Here is an 18,994-nt window from a genome sequence, read left to right on the forward strand (position 1 = left end):
AAGCAGTTCTCCAATATCAGCTAGGTGTCCTACCATTCAACTCAATTGTGACAATCTACCTGGAGGAAAGCATCAGATTTCATAAGGGTTCAAGCCTAGAAGACTGCCCTTCCCCCACCCCACAACACACACCAATTGCAAACCCTGACTTCTACCTGTGCTTTTGACTGGCTATAATTAGCGGTTCCTGACATCCCCTCCTCTGTTCGATTAATTTGTCAGAATGGCTTACAGAAACTCAGGAAACCAATTTACTTACTAGATTAGCAGTTTACCACAAAGGATATTAAAAAATGTGAATGAATAGCCAGATGAAGAGATATACAGGGCGAGGTCCTGAAGTGTCCCAAATACAGGAGCTTGGAGTGTGCTGCCCTCATGGCCCCTGTGTTGTTGATAAATTCTGGTTCACCAACCTGTAAGCTCTCCAAACCCCTTCCTTTTGGGTTTTTATGGAGGTTTCATTACAAAGGCATGATCTGTTAAATCATTGGTCATTGGTGATTGATTTAACCTCCAGTCCTTTTGCCAGGAGGTCATGGCATAGGACTGAAAATTCCAACCCTCTAATCCATGGTTGGTCCCCCAGGCAAGGAGCCCCCATCCTTAGGTGCTCTCCAGAAGTTACCTCATTAACATGGTCCATGTGGTTGAAAGGGGATTGTTATGACCATCAAGATACCTTTTCACCTCTCTCTCTTTTTTTTTTTTTTTTCTTTTCACCTCTCTTAACACTTAGGAAATTCCAAGGATTTTAGGAGCTCTGGCCAGAAATGGGAATGAGGAAGACCAAATATACATATTTCTTTTTTTGTTTGTTTGTTTACACATGCACTGGGTACAGTGAGAAGCGCAGGAGGGTGAGAGAATTCACCAGAGCCAGAGCAGGGAGCAGAGCAGGCAGAAGGACCGAAGTACACTGCTGAGGGGAGCAGCAGGCGGCAGGAGAGGTCTGTGCGCCATGTGGGACCCTCCTCTGGTGGCTCGGGAGCAGCTGGGGATCAAACCGGCGCCGCAGAGGCCGCGGGCAGCTTCGCAACCCAGTGCTCAACCGCTGCGCCACCGGGGAGGCCCTATACATATCTCTTAATAAAATCATGATATAACCAAAAGCTCTTGCCAGAATCTTTGAATGAGCTGACTGGGAGTAAGAGGAAAGGGTTTGGGGCATGGCTATGGGTAGATGGCTAAAAGCAGACTCAGGAGAAAGCAGGCCCCCATTGATAAAGTCAGGACCCCTCCCTTGGAAGAACAAATCTTGGGAGGCAGGCACAACTACTAGGTTTGAATCTTTCTTCAACTTCACCATGTTATCGGCACATTTAACTTAGAATTGGTACAGCTATGTGCATTGAGCAAAGATCCATTCCGTTTTATTATTTATTTATTTTTTTAAAGATTTATTTATTCATACAAGAACTGGGGTACAGGCCAGAGGTGTGGGGGGTGAGAGGATTCACCAGAGACAGAGGGGGGAGCAGAACAGGCAGATCGACTGAAATACATTGCTGAGGGGAGCAGTGGGCGAGCTGGGAGAAGTATGCTGTGCCATGTGGGTTGCTCCTGGCCGGGGATCGAACTCATGCTGCAGTGGCTGCGGACAGCTTCATAGCTTGCATGGTAACCCCTTGCACCACCAGAGAGGCCCAATCCATTCCATTTTAAACAGCTGGTAGTGTGAGAAGGGAGATGGCATCTCAGTTGTACTAAGTAGCAGTTCAATGATTCAAGTATTTTTCATACAGGTTGGACCCTTAAAGCAAGTCAACTTGCAATTCTGGTGCTCAACCATTAAAACAGCAATTGGTTCCAAACTGGCTGAGCTGGGCTTACTGAGTAATTGGCTCTACTTTATTTTATGGTTGATATAAAGCATTTTCACATTTGGATTGCTTTCAATTTTTTTTTTTTTTTTTTTAAACTATTTTTTTTTTTTATAGAGGCATGCTTTATTTATTTGTTTGCTGGTTTGTTTGTTTGTTTTGTTTATACATGCACTGGGTACAGTCAGAAGCGCGGGAGGGTGAGAGAATTCACCAGAGCCAGAGCGGGGAGCAGAGCAGGCAGAAGGACCGAAGGACACTGCTGAGGGGAGCAGCGGGCGGCAGGAGAGGTCTGCGCGCCATGTGGGACCCTCCTCCGGTGGCCGGGGAGCAGCCGGGGATCGAACCGGCACCGCACCGCAGAGGCCGCGCGCAGCTTCGCAACCCAGCGCTCAACCGCTGCGCCACCGGGGAGGCCCTGCTTTCAATTTTTGACCTATGCATTGACTTCAGAACCTAACCCCTATCTAAGGTATAATTCTGCTCTACTTGCTTTGTAGTCTTTTCTAAGTCATTTAACCTCTGAGCCTCAGTTTCCTCCCTTGTAAAACAGAATTAGCAAAAGTGCCCTTAGAGATTTCTACGGTTCCTATCAATACCCTCAAAGTTTTATACGCAGGATTTACAACTTACAAGTAATTTTTCCCCCACATTAATCTTCTTTTTTAGTCCTCAAAACTATCCTATAAGGTTAATACTGTTATTATCTTCCCTGTTCATGGCTGAAGAAATTGTGACTCACAGAGGTTAAGACAGTTACCTAAGGTTACATAGCCAATAGGTGGTGAAGGCAGGCTTAAGTCTTGTGAATCCAGTGAGCCTCCAGGTACACTTCTAACAGTTCAAATGCATAAAAACTTAGAGAGGTACGCCAGACTCTTTATGATGGGAGAGACCCTGTTTCCAGCCTGGGCCCTAAGAGTCTTTCTTTTTTTTTTTTGTGGGACCCTTGCCGGTGCCCGGGGAATGAAGCGGCGCTGCAGAGGCTGCGGGCAGCCTCGTAGCCATGTCTTTCACCTGAGACAGACATACAAATGGTTTCAGGGAAGGGATTGGCGTTGCCAAAATCCAGACCACTATTCTCTATGGAACAATATAGAGAGTTGGTGTCCAATTCGTGTTAGGATTTGAAGGAGAGTTTCTGCCTCCACAAGGCAAGGGAGGCAAGCAAAGCACATGGCCCTCATTCTTTGCCCACTGCCTTTTTTTCTTCCTCAAGTTCCCAGATGTTAATGAAGTGATATCATTGTTAAATACTTTTTTGAAAGTGACCCCATGTGATCATGAACAAAGTGTAACTGTTCCCAAGGATGGGAGGAGTCTTAACATGGTGGTGACGCTATCAGGGTTAAGCCCTTAGAAGAGTCCTCTTATCAATCCCTGGCCGTGTTTTCTCCTTTCTTGCAAGGACGTATCCATTCAGTCATGTTCTTTTCTTTCCCACTCTTTGAGTTCTCTTATTGAACTGGAATTCCTGCAAGTGCAAGTTGCTGCAAGTTTCAAGAGCCTCAGCCTTTTGTCTGTCTACCCAAGCAATCTGTGGGACTCCTCATACCTCTAGACTGGATACTGAGTAGGGCATCAACTTTCCCACACCTCTTTGCCTCCCCGATTAAGATTTTCCTCAAGACAAAATTGCATGCCATTTTACCTTTCAAAGGTTTTACAGTTAGTTAATCATTATGAAGAAAGAGATCCAATGTTACCAAGTCACCAATCTGGGAAAGGCTTGAAAATTTCAGAAACCTGGTCCAAGGAATAAAAGGGCAATCAGCCCTTTCTCTTTCTCTTCTTCTCTTAGCCCTGGCCTGGAGACACCACCTTAGTTGGGCCAAATTATCCAGGTCAGGTTGGTAGCTGAGGCAGAGTTTTCTTCTGGGTGATACCATTCTAGGTGATACCATCTAGGATTCCTTACCCACCTCATGATTTTGCTTCCTGAATTCTATCCTAACCTCATTGTCCTTCTCTTTAAGAGAACCTTACTTTACCACTCCCAGAGGATTCCCCAATCCTTCAAGAAATGGGCTAAAGCCTGTGCATGTTTGCCTGTTTTAATGGATGGAGTTGGTGGTGACAAAACTAACCACCAGGGGGAGCCTGTGTCTAAGAGACTGAGTGGGGGCCTGCAAGGCACTCAGGAATTTCTTTTTTTTTTTTTTTTTTAAAGATTTATTTATTTTTATACAAGAACTGGGTACAGGCCAGAAGCATGGAAGGGTGAGAGGATTCACCAGACAGAGCAGGGAGCATAACGGGCAGACTGAACTGAAATACACTGCTAAGTGGAGCAGCGGGCGAGACAGGAGAGGTCTGCTGCACCATGTGTGTTTATCCCTGGCTGGCCGGGAATCAAACTTGTGCTGCAGAAGCTGCAGACAGCTTCACAGCGCTGGGCTCAACCTGCTGCGCCACCGGGGAGGCCCAATTCAGGTATTTCCTTATGGTCTTTCTAAGGCAGTAAGGGTGCCATGCATTTCAGTTTGGGTTCTGCCTACCAGGCTGGAAGTCTAGATCTGCTCTCTCTCTACACTGACTCTCTCCCTTTTTTCCTGATAAACCAGGTCAGTGTGAACCAAATTATGGTGCATATGGCACAGTATGGAATATTTCCAAAGGATGAGTTTCCTGACAGCCATAGTCAAAGTGGCGATCAATCCTCCAGAACCTGACCTTACCCCACAATCCCCACTAGCCCTGGCTACCCATCTCTGACCTAGAACCTCACCCAACCCACGGTTTCTCACCCCTTCTCTTCTCCTTTGGGGATCAATGGGTCCTGGGGAGTAGCAATTAAGTCCATCCCTCATCCCACCCCCTCTACTCTCAAGATGTCCCTGGCTATGCTGAGTAGCTTCCCACCTTCCCACCAGGCCCTAGGTAGCCTGGTTCTTTCCTCAGATCCAGCTGACCTATTTCCATCAATTTCAAGGTCTGGATCAACTAAACAATGAGTCTGGCCTATGGGAAAAAGGAAGAAAGCCAGAAATTCCTAAAGTACAGAGACTTTTCCTTTGGGGGTCACAAGTATCTACATCTGTAATCATAATTGAACCTACTATGAAGCTAGTATTGTGGACCAGCCCCGGCCAAGCTTGAAGGCTACTCTCATTCCCCCAAAAAACTAAGGACCTGTCCATACTCCCATAGGAGCCTAAGGGAACACCTTAAGCCTAGGATGAGGCCAAGAAGGATCAAAGCTGCAGGTCCCAGCTGAGGACAAAGCTGAGTAGCAGTCCTTATCTTGGTCCCAAGTTTTGGACAAGGGGTAGTTGGGGACCTAGAATGATGCTGAGTAGCAGCGTCCAGGGTTTCATCAATGCCCAGGTTGAGGGGTCATTTGGGTAGAAGTAGGCATAGGGCCAAGGCCTCTTCAGAGGTAGTCCTGCTGATTAAATCCAGATAAGCAGAAATCTGGAGACACTCTTGTTTCTTGGCCTAGGGAGTCAGCAAGAATGTGGCTGCTGCAGCCCAGCTACAGTGACACTTGTTACTGAGTTAGAGAGCTCTGCAGGTAGCTGTCCTGTCTGTGCAAATCTCCTACACCAGGGGCTATTCTAGAAATCCTGGGGAGACAGGCATGGGCCCCGGGCCCAACTCAATTTACAGAAGAGTCCTGGGAAAAGGAACAGAGAGAGGCTCTGCAGACGCCCTCCTCACAACAGGTTGGAGAAAGTTAACACTGAGACAGGTATGAAGAGTACATTCCAGGGCCTCCCCGGTGGCGCAGCAGTTGAGCGCTGGGTTGCGAAGCTGCCTGCGGCCTCTGCGGCGCCGGTTCGATCCCTGGCTGCTCCCCGGCCACCGGAGGAGGGTCCCACATGGCGCACAGACCTCTCCTGCCGCCTGCTGCTCCCCTCAGCAGTGTGCCTCGGTCCTTCTGCCTGCTCTGCTCCCCGCTCTGGCTCTGGTGAATTCTCTCACCCTCCCGTGCTTCTGACTGTACCCAGTGCATGTATAAACAACACAAACAAACAAATAAATAAAAAATAAAACATGCCTCTATTAAAAAAAAAAAAAAAGAGTACATTCCAGCCTAGGTGTGCAATAGCTATTAGGCTATACAGTGAGGTGGTTTGAGTCTTAGGGCTGCTACTATCTAGCTGATCTCAGTTAAGTAATTTTTCTAAATCTCAACTTTCTCATCTGTAAAATGGGGATAATATTAATACTTTCCCAGTGAGCTTTTTATTTTTTTTTTAAGATTTATTTATTTATGTATACAAGAACTTGGGCACAGGCCAGAGACGTGCAGGCTAAGAGGACTCACCAGAGACAGAGTGGGGAACAGAACAGGCAGACTGACCGAAATACACTGCTGAGGGGAGCAGTGGGTAAGTCAGGAGAAGTCTGCTGTGTCATGTGGGCAGCTCCCTGGCTGGCTGGGGATCAAATTCGTGCTACAGTGGCTAGTGATAGCTTCATAGGTTGCGTCCCAACCCCTTGCACCACCAGGGAGGCCCAACCTAGTGGGGTTTTTAGAAGCATAAAATGAGGGATAACACAGACTAGCAGGGTACTTGGCACACTGAATAATCCTAAGTGTTAACTGTTTTTATTTTTGAAAGTAGCCACATTAGCCAACAGATCCAGATTCAACCATCCTTTCACTCACATCACTCTGAAAACCTCAGCTATTCAAGAAACACCCACAACCTGTATATATGTCTGGAATGTTTTCCAACACCAACAACCAAATTTCTGTGGACAACTAACCAGGTGTCTTACAAGTCAGTTCTGACACTACCTGGAGTTAGCACTGACTCCACAGGTTAGGGGCTCAGTCCCAGGACTGCCCCCACTTCTAATGCCGGTCATTAGTACTTCCGACTGACTGGTATAAATTGGGAGGTCCCATGGTTCCCCCCTCAGATTTGATAATTTGCTAGAATAGCTCACAGAACACAGGGAAATACTTTACTTACTTTTGCTGGTTTATTAGAAAGCTTATACAACTCGGAAGCAAGCAGACTGAAGAGATTGAACATTCCAACCCTCCCATTACTCGGTATTTCTGGTGACCAGCCCCACCCAGAGGTGATCTAGGGGCCCTACCCTAAGTCACCTCATTTGCATAAATGCAGGTGTGATCTTATGGGTCTCTTAGGAATAACAAGATACTCCTAACACTCAGGAAATTCCCAGTGCTTTAGAAGCAAATATATTTATTGTATTACAATATTTTAAATTAAAATTTATTGTATTACAATTTTTTATATTGCTCCAGAAGAGAAGAATATTGCACACACAGCCCATTTTGGGCCTCTCCAACTCCTAGATACACTTTCCTGATCACTATGTCTTAGAAATGATTTTCAGCCTGAGTCAGTCACACAGTGGCCCTGTCCTGATGGTGCCCAGGCCTCCACGCCTGGATGATCTGATACCTGAAGGGTAGTCATAGGACCCCGAGGTGGGGTGGGGGGTGGAGAGCCTAAGTCCCATAGGATGTCCTCATATAGGCTTAGAACTGGGCCAGAGGGCTGTCCTTGAGCTGCAGTCTGGTCCAGCAGGGCTCTCAGCAAGCCCACAGTGAGAGAGGGCTCTGCCCCAGGTTCAGGGAATGGGGTTGGGGGTCCCAACTCATCTGGGAGATGTGTCCGAAGTAGAAGCAGGAGTTCAGCAGGAGCTAGGTCTGGTGGGCACAGGCGGCAAAGAAGGGGGAGGTGAGCATCAAGACGGCGGTGCCGGGCAAATTCAGCCAACAGTAGTTCGAAGATCTCACTTCGAAGGAAGGGGCTAGAAGGGCCGAGAGCCAGGCCGGCCTCTAAAGCCCGCTCCCACTGCTCCTTTTGCACCAGCTGCCTAATGGCTTGGAGCACAGCTTTAGGCCGTCCACTGCCCAAGAGTAGCTCCAGCTCCAATGCCTCAGGCCTGGTCCCCTCTTCACCTAGTACTGCCAAGGCTCGGCGATACAGGGGCAGCCCTGGGCTTCCTGCCCCCCAGCCAGGCCCACCCTGCTGCTGTGCCAGTTCCACAAAGGGTGGCAACCACTGTGGCTCCAGCTGGCAGAGGCATTGGCACAGCAGTTCAAAAAGGGGCAGTGTCCCATTGGGTGGTTCTTTTTCAGCTGCTGTACCACCTAGTACCTTCTTCCACACATCAGGGGGAGCCTGGGACCTCAGCCTGCCATTCCCATCTGGCTGGAGCTGCAAGACCCTGAGGATGGCACCCCAGGCTGCTGTAGGAAGGACCTGGAAAATGGCATTGAGCTGAGCCAGCTGTTCTCCCATCAGTTCCGTCCTCAGCAGACGGGCCACTTCATGCTCTGCCAGCTCAGTCCAGCCAGCCTCCTCATCATCCCCAGCCACTAGCTGGGCTTTGAGCTGCTCTAAGCCCCGGTAATCCCGAAGCTCAGCTCTCAGCGTGGTCAATAGTGTAGATGGGGACACATGACCCTGGAGGATGGAGGCCAAGGCCTGAGGCGCCCGGAATGTGCTGTTGTGTCTCAGTTCATCTGGGGTGAGCTGAGCACCCCAGAGGCTCCGCCGCTGATAGTACTTGCAGGCCTCCTCAAACACCAGGTCCTCAGCTGAAGGCAACTCAAGGCCCTGTGGGACTTCCCAGACTACTCCAAAGAGACCTAAGGCTGAAAGCAAAGGAAGACATCCTCGGGTCTCCAGCTCTTTCTCAGCCTCCACGCCAGGGACTGGGGGTTCCAGCAAATGTACCCGGTCTGTATTTAGGACCTTCCTCTCCAGCAGTTGCCCGCTGCCCATGTCCAGCAGTTCCAACGTGGAGCCCAACACACAGGCCAGAGTGCCATGAAATGTTCCCAGTGCCGCAGACCCTGCCAGGCCTACAGGTGCCTCCTGCAGGGTGCCTACAAGCCGGATACCACCATGGGATTGCACCAGTCTCACAGTGCCTCTGAAGTCAAGCAACAGAAGGCCTTGTGCAGTTGGGGCCCAGGTATGTACAGTTAATGGCTTCCTGGGGGACAGCAGCCCAGGAAGGCCTCGAAGTAGGGTCCGGAAGTCCCAAGTGTCTCCTCGTCTGGCATTCAGGCTCTTACTGTGGGAGAGGCCAAGACAAGGAGCAGCCACGGTCACCTTGCCCTTGCCTGGGCTCCAGATGAGTAGAATGTGGGCCACTCCTGGCCAGGTGGTGGCAGGGGGCACCAGAAAGAGGTCCTTGCGGGAGGCCAGCAGCTCGAAAGGAGGGCAGTGGTGCAGCAGAATGTGTGTGAGGCCCAGGTTGGCTCCGGCCTCCCGGCAGGGCTCCAGGGTCCTGATGCACACGCAGTAGCTGAAAGCAGGGGCGGGCTGCCCCAGCCGGCCCTCAGCACCAGCCTGCCGCTCCTCACACCACACCAGCCGGCCTCGGGGCGCGGCCACCGCCACCACGCGGGCTCCGCCGCCGGGACACAGCTCGGTGCTTTGCAGCAGCCGCCAGCCAGGCCCCACGCCGGTGCCCCACACCTCGGCTAGGCCACTCTCCCACACCAGGACCAGGGCGGGGCGCACGGGCCACGGCAGGAAGAAGGCGTCCAGCGGCGAGGGGTGGCCGGCCGGCCAGGCACGCTCTAGCTCCGTGTCGGCTCCACGCACCGCGACCAGCAGCTGCGGGGCCGGCGCTCCCGGGGGTCGCAGCAGCAGCAGGTGGCGGCCGTCCGGGCTGCAGCGGACTCGGATGGCTGGGTCCCCAGCCAGCAACTCCCGGAGCCGGGCCGCGCCGCTGAAGTTGCTCAGGTCCGAGAGCAGGCGCAGAGTCCCCGCGCGCTTCATGGTGTCGCCGGCGCGGGAGCTCGCCCAGGGCCGGCCGCCCCGTGGGGCTCCGCTCCGCTCTCCGTCCCGTCCCGGTCCCCGCGGCTGGTTGAGAGCTGGACTGAGACTTCCGTCCCCTGCCGATGAGGTGGGCGGAGGCCGGGTCGGAGAGTCCGCTCCGCCCGTCCCGGAGCTCCGGCTTGCCGGGCGCGCACGCCTCGCTGCCGGGACACCGCCCTCCAGGGGAGGAGCTGCCGCGAGCCTCGCGGGGGAGGAGCCCCCGGCCCGCCCGAGGCTTTGGGCGTGGTGGACTCGCTGCCCAGGACTCCGGAAGCGGTGGAGGGTCCCGGAGGATGGTCTCTGGAAATGGGGTTCCAGTGCCCCCGAGCCCTGGACTGAGCGTGCCTGTCAGAGACACACCTCACTCTCTCACCCCTGCTTGTTCATTCGTTGGTTCATGAAATATTTATTGAACACCTACTAAGTGCTAATCTCTGAATAGACCCTGAGCAAAATAGAAAACCTCCATTTTGTGGTGATGATAATGCAGGGGAAAACAATAATAGCCAATACTTCCATTGTACTTAATGTGAGTCACCTACCCCAGCCCTTTTTACAGATAAGGAAAATGAAGCACCGAGAGACGAAGTAAATTGGCTGAGATCATACAGCCATTAATTAAGTGGGTACAGTAGAGGTGGGATTTCAACTACAGGCTCAACAAAGGTTTGTTAAAAAGAAATCAGGTATGGGAAAAGTGTTCTTTCGGCTGGACGGGAGGCTTTTAATTGGTGTTCAGGAACTATTAGGGTTCACTTCTAGATGCCTTCCTCTTGGGCATTCTCACTCATTTTTATTCTATTAGGGGTCAATTTTTTGCCACCAATCATGTTTTAAGCTACTGTGTCAGCAGACAAGGAAAAAAATCTTCCAAGAAATAATTGTAACATCTGGGTTAAGTCCTCCTTCTTGATAAATCTGGATTAAAACTTTCACTTCTTACTAATTCTAGATTAGACACCCCCATCTGTGAACAAGAACTTTACTTACACACACACACACACACACACCCTGCTCAGCATATAATTTTTAATCTTCCATTTTGCATGTGAGAAAACCGAGACTCAGAGAGGTTACTTACGAGAAGTTAACATAGCTTTACACGGTGCTTTGCATATAATACATATTTAAATTAATGGATTTATTTCCAATCTATCACTTACAAAGTTTGCAAAGAGCGTGGAACATATGTTTTCCCAAACTTTTCCAGTGTTTCTAGAGGATACATTTATTCCTAGAAGTAGAATTGTTGAGCTCAAAGACTGTGCTATGGTTTAAGAAGCCGCTACCGCCGCTTGCATCCAGTAGGCCCGCAATAGGTTTCTGTCGCTAATTTCTCTCTCGCGGTGCATTTCGGGATTTGTAGTCTTTGCGCTGCTTTCTGGGAATCGTGGTCTAAGTCAGCCTCAGGAAGCGGCCGTGGGCGAACTACGACCAGGCGGGCTTTAGGACCCGGCGGGGCACGGCGGGCCGGCGGGGTCGGGAGGGCGTCCGCGAGCCCGGGCTGTGCGGCGTCGGTGGCGTCGGGAGCGAGCGGGCCCGGAGCGGCGCGGGTAGTGGAGGAGGAACCCGGGGCTCGGTAAGCGGTGCCGGCCCGGGCGGGTGCCCGAAGCCGGCCAACCTCAGCAGGCCCTGCCAGACTAGGCCTCGGCCCTGAGGCGGCTCCTGGGGGCGGGCCTGTGCGCTTCTGGGGACGACGGGGTTGATGGGGGTGACGGGGTGGTGGGGTGGGGTGGGGAGAGGGAGGGGGGGAATGCTGAAGAGGGCAGAGGCTGCGTGCCTCCAGGAGGCTGGGCCTGGGGCGGCGGAGCGGGGCTAGAAGTGGGGAGCGCTTTCAGTTGCTGGTGCGGTTGTGCCCCTTCCGCTCCCGGTCCCTGTGGGGCCCTCCTGGCCACCGAAGTGCTGACCTTTGACTCCTGCTGGGACCTGACCCGGCTCCTCCCGCGGGCTCGAGACCTGCTCCTCCTAGGTTGTTGGCGCCCCTGGGTGCCCTTTTGTCCCTCCTAGCCGGGGTTTGGGGCGTGGGCCAGACCTCAGAGCAGGGCTGGGGCGAGGCCGGTCGTCCATAGTCAGCAGGTGTTCCGGAAGGGTCCCCACCCTGTCCCTCTTTTCAGTCTCTAATGCATGGGCTTCTGAGTCCCCTTCACGCGGAATGAATGAAACTGCCGTATTTTCTCGGGGTTACTAGGTGGTAGCCTGGGGAACGACGTAGTTAGCATACGGGTGTCGGGAAGGAAAAAAGAGTAAAAACTGGTTCCATGGGGAAGGTGTGTTGTCAGAAGCTGAGCAGGACTGTCCCTGAGGTATTGGAAAGTAGAAACTTGGGCCGGGCCCATATAAATGTTTCTTGAATATCAGATCCTTCCCAATTCTTCTTCTCCAGAAAAAGTTTTGAGCTTCTTTGTTTGTTATTCTGAGCTCTCAGTGGCTTTGTAAACGGAGGTAAATATAGTTGTGTCCCTGCCCTTAACTTAGCACAAGTTCATTGGAATTATTTTGGGTGTGCCTTTGATTGATTTTTGTGTGCACAGTACTTCCAAAGTGAAGACTTTCTGCATATCATGATTAATATCAGTAATCAGCCGAGGGAAAGGTAGGCCCCTGTTATTAGCATTGTAAAAAAAAATCCCACTCGCAAATAGGAGAACCTTTTAGACTTTCATTGGATGTGTAGGCATTAATATTTCGTTCACTTGTTCAGCATTTATATGATAATAATAAAACTCCTTGAAAACTCAACAGATTTGACATGAAAGTTGGAATTTCATATAGAGTCATATTCAGAAATCCATAAAATTTGGAGAAAATAGCCAAATAAATTGATCTAGGATATATGAGGGTAACATTTATTCAACATACATTTATTGAGCACATAACTATGTAACTGGCAGTGGGGTTAGAAATGAGTGTCTTTCCTCAAGGACACTGGAGAGACATAGTCCTGTGAAAATAGTAGTATTGTCTGTAACAGAATCTATAAAAGGAATGTGTACAGTGTGATGGGAAAATCAGGGAAATCTTCACAGGAGGAGATACTTAAGTTGAGTTTGAAGAATGAGTAGGAGCTTGCCCAAGTAAGGAAGGGCATTTGGAGAGAACAGCATGCACAAAGGCATTGTGAAAGTGTGAGAAAGAAAAGAACATGATTTTAAGTGTCAAGTTTGTCCAAAACAGGATATGCAGTGGGGAAATTGCCAGGAGGTAAGACTAGAAAGAGAGTAGGGAGCCATTGGAGCTTTTTATGTTAGGTAGTGACAGAGTGCAGATTTTTTTTTTAGGTGAACACCTCAGTGTTTATTCACATGCTTCGTTTTCTCTCTCTTTAAGATTTATTTATGCATACAAGAACTGGGGCATAGGCCAGAGGTGCTGTGGATGGGGTGGGGGGGTGGTGTGAGAGGATTCACCAGAGACAGAGGGGAACAGAACAGGCAGACTGACTGAAATACACTGCTGAGGGGAGCAGCGGACAAGACAAGAGAGGTCAGCTGTGCCATTTGGGTCAACTCCCTTGCCAGGGATCAAACTCGTGCTGCAATGGCTGGCGATAGCTTGATAGTGGTGACTTTAACTCCTGCGCCACCAGGGAGGCCCCATTTTCTCTTTTAAGATTCAGAGTTGTTCAAATTAAATCTTTCTGCTAATGTTACGACATATGCCTAAAGAAGGAAAAAAGAAAGACTTAAAATCAGGAAAAGGGAGAAGAGATTGAAAATCACCATGTTACTCCATAACTGTAAAGAAATGAAAAATGAGACAGTGAGACAGAGTTGATGCAGTTGATTGAGAGTCTGAATAAAGTATGGGTTTGGGAATGAAGAGGAAGAGAATGGATTTTAGAAAGATTTCTGAGATATATGCAACAGGACTAGTGGCTGGGGATAGAGAATGGGCTGAGATTTCTAATTTAAGAAATTGGGTGAGTGGGCTTTTTGTGGAATAGGCTATGTGTTAGAAAAAGTAGAGCAGATTTTTTGAGGGATTGGAGTTGTTATGGAAGGAGGTATAGAGGGAGATAGTCTGGTATGCTGAGGCCAGATGTGTGTGTGGAGATGTTAGTAGGCACCTGGAAGTAAGGAGACCTGGTAAGTTTGACATCTCTTCTGACCAAAGCTCTGAGTAAATGAAGGCATATATGAAAAAAAATCCTAAAAGAATGTTTATTTTGCTTGTTTCTAAGGAAGTATCAGAATATACACTTCTTTCAATTTGACAGCGAACACCTCAAGGCAGGAACCATACTTAAAAATGTTGGTCCTCTTTTTTTTTTTTAAATTTTTTATTTATTTATTTTTTAATAGAGGCATGTTTTTATTTATTTGTTTATTTGTTTGTTTTGTTTATTTGTACATGCACGGGGTACAGTCAGAAGCGCGGGAGGGTGAGAGAATTCACAAGAGCCGGGAGCAGAGCAGGCAGAAGGACTGAAGTACACTGCTGAGGGGAGCAGCGGGCGGCAGGAGAGGTCTGCGCGCCATGTGGGACCCTCCTCTGGTGGCTGGGTAGCAGCCGGGGATCGAACTGGCGCTGCAGGGGCTGCGGGCAGCTTCGCAACCCAGCGCTCAACCGCTGGGCCACTGGGGAGGCCTGGTCCTCTTTTTTTTTTTTTAATATTTATTTATACATACAAGAACTGGGATATAGGCCAGAGGTCAGGGGGTGAGAGGATTCACTAGAGACAGAGTAGGGAGCAGAACAGGTGGATTAACTGAAATACACTGCTGAGGGGCAGAGCAGGTGAGACAGGAGAGGTCTACTGAGCCATGTGGGTCACTGCTTTGGCCTGGTATTGAACAGTGGCTGTGGATAGCTTCATAGTGCTGAGACTTAACCCCGTGAGCCACCAGGGAGGCCCCTGTTGGTCCTCTTTGTCTTACATTTCCCCATGTAATTATAAGGCCTTGATAAGTTATTAAACTAGCAGGAAATCAATTTATTTTGCGATGTTGCAGTTACCCTTTGGGCTTTCTTTAAGAAGATTATGGGAGGGGCCTCCGTGGTGGTGCAAGGGGTTAAGACACAACCTATGAAGCTGTCTGAAGCCTCTCCAACACAACTTCGATTCCCCGGCCAGCCAGGGAGCAGTTGCCCACATGGCGCAGTAGACCTCTCCTGACTCACCCGCTGCTCCCCTCAGCAGTGTACTTCGGTCAATCTGCCTCTCTGTCAATCTGTTCCCCACTCTGTCTCTGGTGAATCCTCTCACCACCCGCACCTCTGGCCTAAACCCCCGCTCTTGTATGCATAAATAAATAAATCTTTAAAAAAAAAAGATTGTGGGAGCCTGTCTTAATTTGCATTTTATACTTAGTTGGTATTCATGAGGGTTGTCTGGTTCCACAGGAAGGACATGGAGAAGATGTGCGTGACTTGTGCAGCTTGCACAAGTTCTGGGCTTGAGCAGGAGACAGTATTAATTTACAAGCGTCTCCTGCTCATTGAGAAGAGGATCTTACAATGACTTCTCATTCTGGGAGATGTCAGAAAAAAAGTGATTTTTCAATCAGAGTTTCCTGAAATCCTTTCACTTTGGAGTTGGTCTCTTCTGGAGGTACAAGTGCATTTTCTTCTTGTGTAAAATAATTTGAAAGGAATCCGAGCTAGTCGTCGTTGTTTAAACCTCTTCATCTGTATTATTATTTTGTGAAAGTAGGCAGACTTAGAATATCTTCTTTGAAGTTAGTTCACCTCTAGTAGGTACAGACTACTTCGATACCTAAAGCTAAGACTGGGAAATACCTGGTTTTGCTGCTCACTGCTTAGTGTTGGAAAGTCCCTCAAGTACTTCCACTTTCAAATAGAGACTAAACACCCACCCTAGGTGAGTACTGTCCAGAGCACACAAGAGATGGATGCTGCCTTGTAGTGATTCATGTGCTTACTGAACCAGATGGGTCTGTCCTAGCACCTAGAAACTAGGGATAGTGTTTGTCAGATGATGTCCTGAGTTGACTGACTTCTCTTGGATAAATTGGGAATGTTGACATTATGGCTATTAGTTTGGATTTCTCATAGGATGTTAACTGAAGCTAGAATTTTAATGTTACCAACTCATTTCTTTTTTTCACTAACCGGACAGTCTGATAGGGAGAAGGGCTACCAGTGAGAAAGATTTAGTGACTTGACTTAGCAGCTGTGTTACTTTGGGCAAAGTAAAATTAGGATAATAGTACCTACTTCATCTGGGATTATTGTAATGATTAAATAGAGCATATTTAAAGCACTTAGAACAATATGAAATATATAGTATGTACTCAGTATTATGATTTATTATTATATAGCATTGTGAGTGGGAAACTGAGGCTGTGCTATGAATGGTTTAGAGGAATGAGTGATGAGTCCATCCCCAGGAACTACAAAAATAAAAGTGATAGAACAAGAGGAGGGTGGCCTGTCCTGGAGTTCTCCATGAAAGGAATTTAGAGAGTGGTTTCAAGAATTTAGGTTCCACTCTATTTTCACTTTGGAGATATAAAGGACTTGGCATGTCTAGCAGTAAAAGTCCACTAAAATGAAAAGGAGCTAGAGGCTTATATTAGAGTTAGCCTGTGGGGTGGGCTTGGGGGAACCTGTGCCCCATACTATTGAGAGAAGCTGTGGCAAGGAACCATATGGAGCAGTGAGCTAAACCCTTTGGGCCTTCAGAAAGGAAGAGACATATTAGGAGATATTGTGAAAAAAGAATGGTTAGAGTGTGGAAGTTGAAATAGCCTGCATTCTCTTAAATGCTTATGAGTCTAGTATTTACCTCCAGGGAGTGTACTATATTTTCCAGAAGAATTTAGGCAACTGATAACTTCTGATTAAAGGTTAAAAACAACAACAGGGCCTCCCCGGTGGCGCAGCGGTTGAGCGCTGGGTTGCGAAGCTGCGCGCGGCCTCTGAGGCGCCGGTTCGATCCCCGGCTGTTCCCGGCCACCGGAGGAGGGTCCCACATGGCGCGCAGACCTCTCCTGCCGCCCGCTGCTCCCCTCAGCAGTGTACTTCGGTCCTTCTGCCTGCTCTGCTCCCAGCTCTGGCTCTGGTGAATTCTCTCACCCTCCCGCGCTTCTGACTGTACCCAGTGCATGTATAAACAAAACAAACAAACCAGCAAACAAATAAATAAAGCATGCCTCTATAAAAAAAAAAAAAAAAAAAATAAAAAAAAAATAAAAAAAAAAAATAAAAACAACAACAACCCTTGCATCTAGAGGAATTACAGAATTTTAGGACAATCAGGTTTTTTTTTTTTTTTTTTTTTTTATAGAGGCATGCTTTATTTATTTGTTTGCTGGTTTGTTTGTTTGTTTTGTTTATACATGCACTGGGTACAGTCAGAAGCACGGGAGGGTGGGAGAATTTACCAGAGCCAGAGCGGGGAGCAGAGCAGGCAGAAGGACCGAAGTACACTGCTGAGGGGAGCAGCGGGCGGCAGGAGAGGTCTGCGCGCCATGTGGGACCCTCCTCTGGTGGCCGGGGAGCAGCCGGGGATCGAACCGGCGCCGCAGAGGCCGCGCGCAGCTTCGCAACCCAGCGCTCAACCGCTGCGCCACCAGGGAGGCCCAGGACAATCAGGTTTTGATGCTGTTTCTGGCTTTTTAAATGTATTGCCTCCTCTTGAGTTTTAGATGAGTGGCTTGTGACCAGACAATGGTGATGTTTGACTCAGCCACAACTCCTGGACAGATAAGAATTTTCATTTCCTTCACTAGGAAAGATTACTATAATCCATTTACTTTGTAGTGATCTTTTGTAGATGGACTAACTGTGGTTAAGATCCTAAGGGAAGGAGAAACAATGTTTTTTTTTTTTTTTTTAAAGATTTATTTATTTTTAAGAAATTTATTTATGCATACAAGAACTGGGGTATAGGCCAGTGGTGCGGCGGTAAGGGTGAGAGGATTCACAGAGTAGGGGACAGAACAGGCAGACTAACTGAAATACACTGCTGGGGGGAGCAGTTTGGGAGACAGGAGCAGTCTGCTGTGCGATGTGGATAGCTCCCTGGCGGGCCAGGGATCGAACTTGTGCTGCAGAGACTACGGATAGCTTCACAGTGCTGTGCTTAATCCCTTGTGCCACCAGAGAGGCCCCAGTGGTGAGTTTTAATGTGGACAGTTTTAATGTGGGGGTAGTTGAGGGTTATGCTAGTGTCTTTTCTAGAGACTGCAGAAGTTTTATTTATCCTATCAAATCATCATCTGTCCAGATGCTCATTTCCTTTGAAAGACATGTTTAAGGCTTGGATGAGTACTTTTCAAACTTCAGTGAGTATCAGAATTACTTGAGTGTAGGGTTTCTCAGCCTTGGCATAAGTGACATATTGGGCCAGATAATTATTTGTTGTGGAGATTCTCCTGTGAATTGTAGGATATTTAGTAGCATCCCTGGACTCTACCCAGTAGATGCCAGTAATATCCTCGTTTCCTAGTTGTGACAACCAAAAATGTCTAGTGGGACAGTGATAAATGTCCTGTGTGAGGCAAAATTGCCCCCGTTGAGAACTTGACCTGGATGACTATTAAAAATGTAGACCCCCTAGACCTTATCTTAAAAAATCTGTTTCTGTGGGGGTAGGAGGCTTAAACAGTTAAATTTTCAGGAGACATCCCAGGAGATTCTGAGACCAGTAATCATAGCTTTGCAGTGGGAAAGCTTAGCCTCTCCTAAGCTGAGCTCTGTGCAGACATACTTGACTTGCTCTGTTTCCTCTGTCTTTCGTGCTTTACAGTATCTTTCCCCTCATTATCAAATTTAGGGGGTAAATAATCTCAGAGCACTGACTGGGCTCAATTAAAATAATATCAATTAAATCCTGTAGTGGATATTAGTCTTTTGTTCTGTTTTTTTCTCAGGTCCGGATGTTATTTCTTGACATTTTGATAATAACCATTCTAACCTGTGTGAGGTGAAATCTCGTAATTTTGATTTGCATTTCCCTAATGATTAAGCTATATAGAGTATCTTTTCATGTGTCTGTTGGCTATTTGTATATCTTCTTTGGTGAAAAGTCTGTTTAGATCTCTGTCCTTTTTAAAATCAGGTTGTATCTTTTTTGTTGTGGGTTGTACAAGATGTTTATATATTTTGGGTATAAACTATTTGTAAATATATGGTTTGCAAATATATTCTCCCATTCAGTAGGCTGCCTTTTTGTTTTAACAATGATTTATTTTGCTGTGCAGAAACTTTTTAGTTTGCTGTATTTATAGCTCCATTTATTTATATTCTGTTTTGTTTCTCTGGGAATCCATAAAGACATCACTAAACTGATGTCAAAGATCTTTTTGCCTGTGCTATCTTATGCATACAAGAATTGGGGTACAGGCTAGAGGTGTGGGGCGGGGGCAGTGAGAGGATTCATCAGAGACAGAGTAGGGAGCAGAACAGGTGGATCTACTGAAATACACTTTGCGGGGAGCA

At 48.2% G+C, this 18,994-nt stretch overlaps 2 protein-coding genes across 3 annotated transcripts in view; one reads left to right on the forward strand and one right to left on the reverse strand.

Moving 5' to 3' along the window:
- Positions 1–6,040: 6,040 nt before the first annotated feature.
- HPS6 (HPS6 biogenesis of lysosomal organelles complex 2 subunit 3) lies at positions 6,041–9,550 on the reverse strand. Its single transcript, XM_037495874.2, has one exon. The coding sequence runs from the start codon at positions 9,548–9,550 to the stop codon at positions 7,139–7,141; it is 2,412 nt and encodes an 803-aa protein (XP_037351771.1). The 3' UTR covers positions 6,041–7,138.
- A 1,534-nt stretch (positions 9,551–11,084) lies between these two features.
- The window catches only part of ARMH3 (armadillo like helical domain containing 3), a 196,237-nt gene continuing 188,327 nt past the window's right edge, over positions 11,085–18,994 (forward strand). Inside the window, exon 1 of one of the 2 annotated variants that reach the window (XM_037497405.2) lies at positions 11,085–11,168. The gene's annotated coding sequence lies outside the window, so the exon portion shown is untranslated. Of the gene's footprint in view, positions 11,169–14,874; positions 15,141–18,994 lie in introns of those variants that run through there. The other variant, XM_037497406.2, reaches the window with a different exon arrangement.

Source organism: Talpa occidentalis, unplaced genomic scaffold (genome assembly GCF_014898055.3).
Source record: "Talpa occidentalis isolate TD23 unplaced genomic scaffold, MPIMG_talOcc4v2.1 talOcc4.8, whole genome shotgun sequence".
NCBI lineage: Eukaryota > Metazoa > Chordata > Mammalia > Eulipotyphla > Talpidae > Talpa > Talpa occidentalis.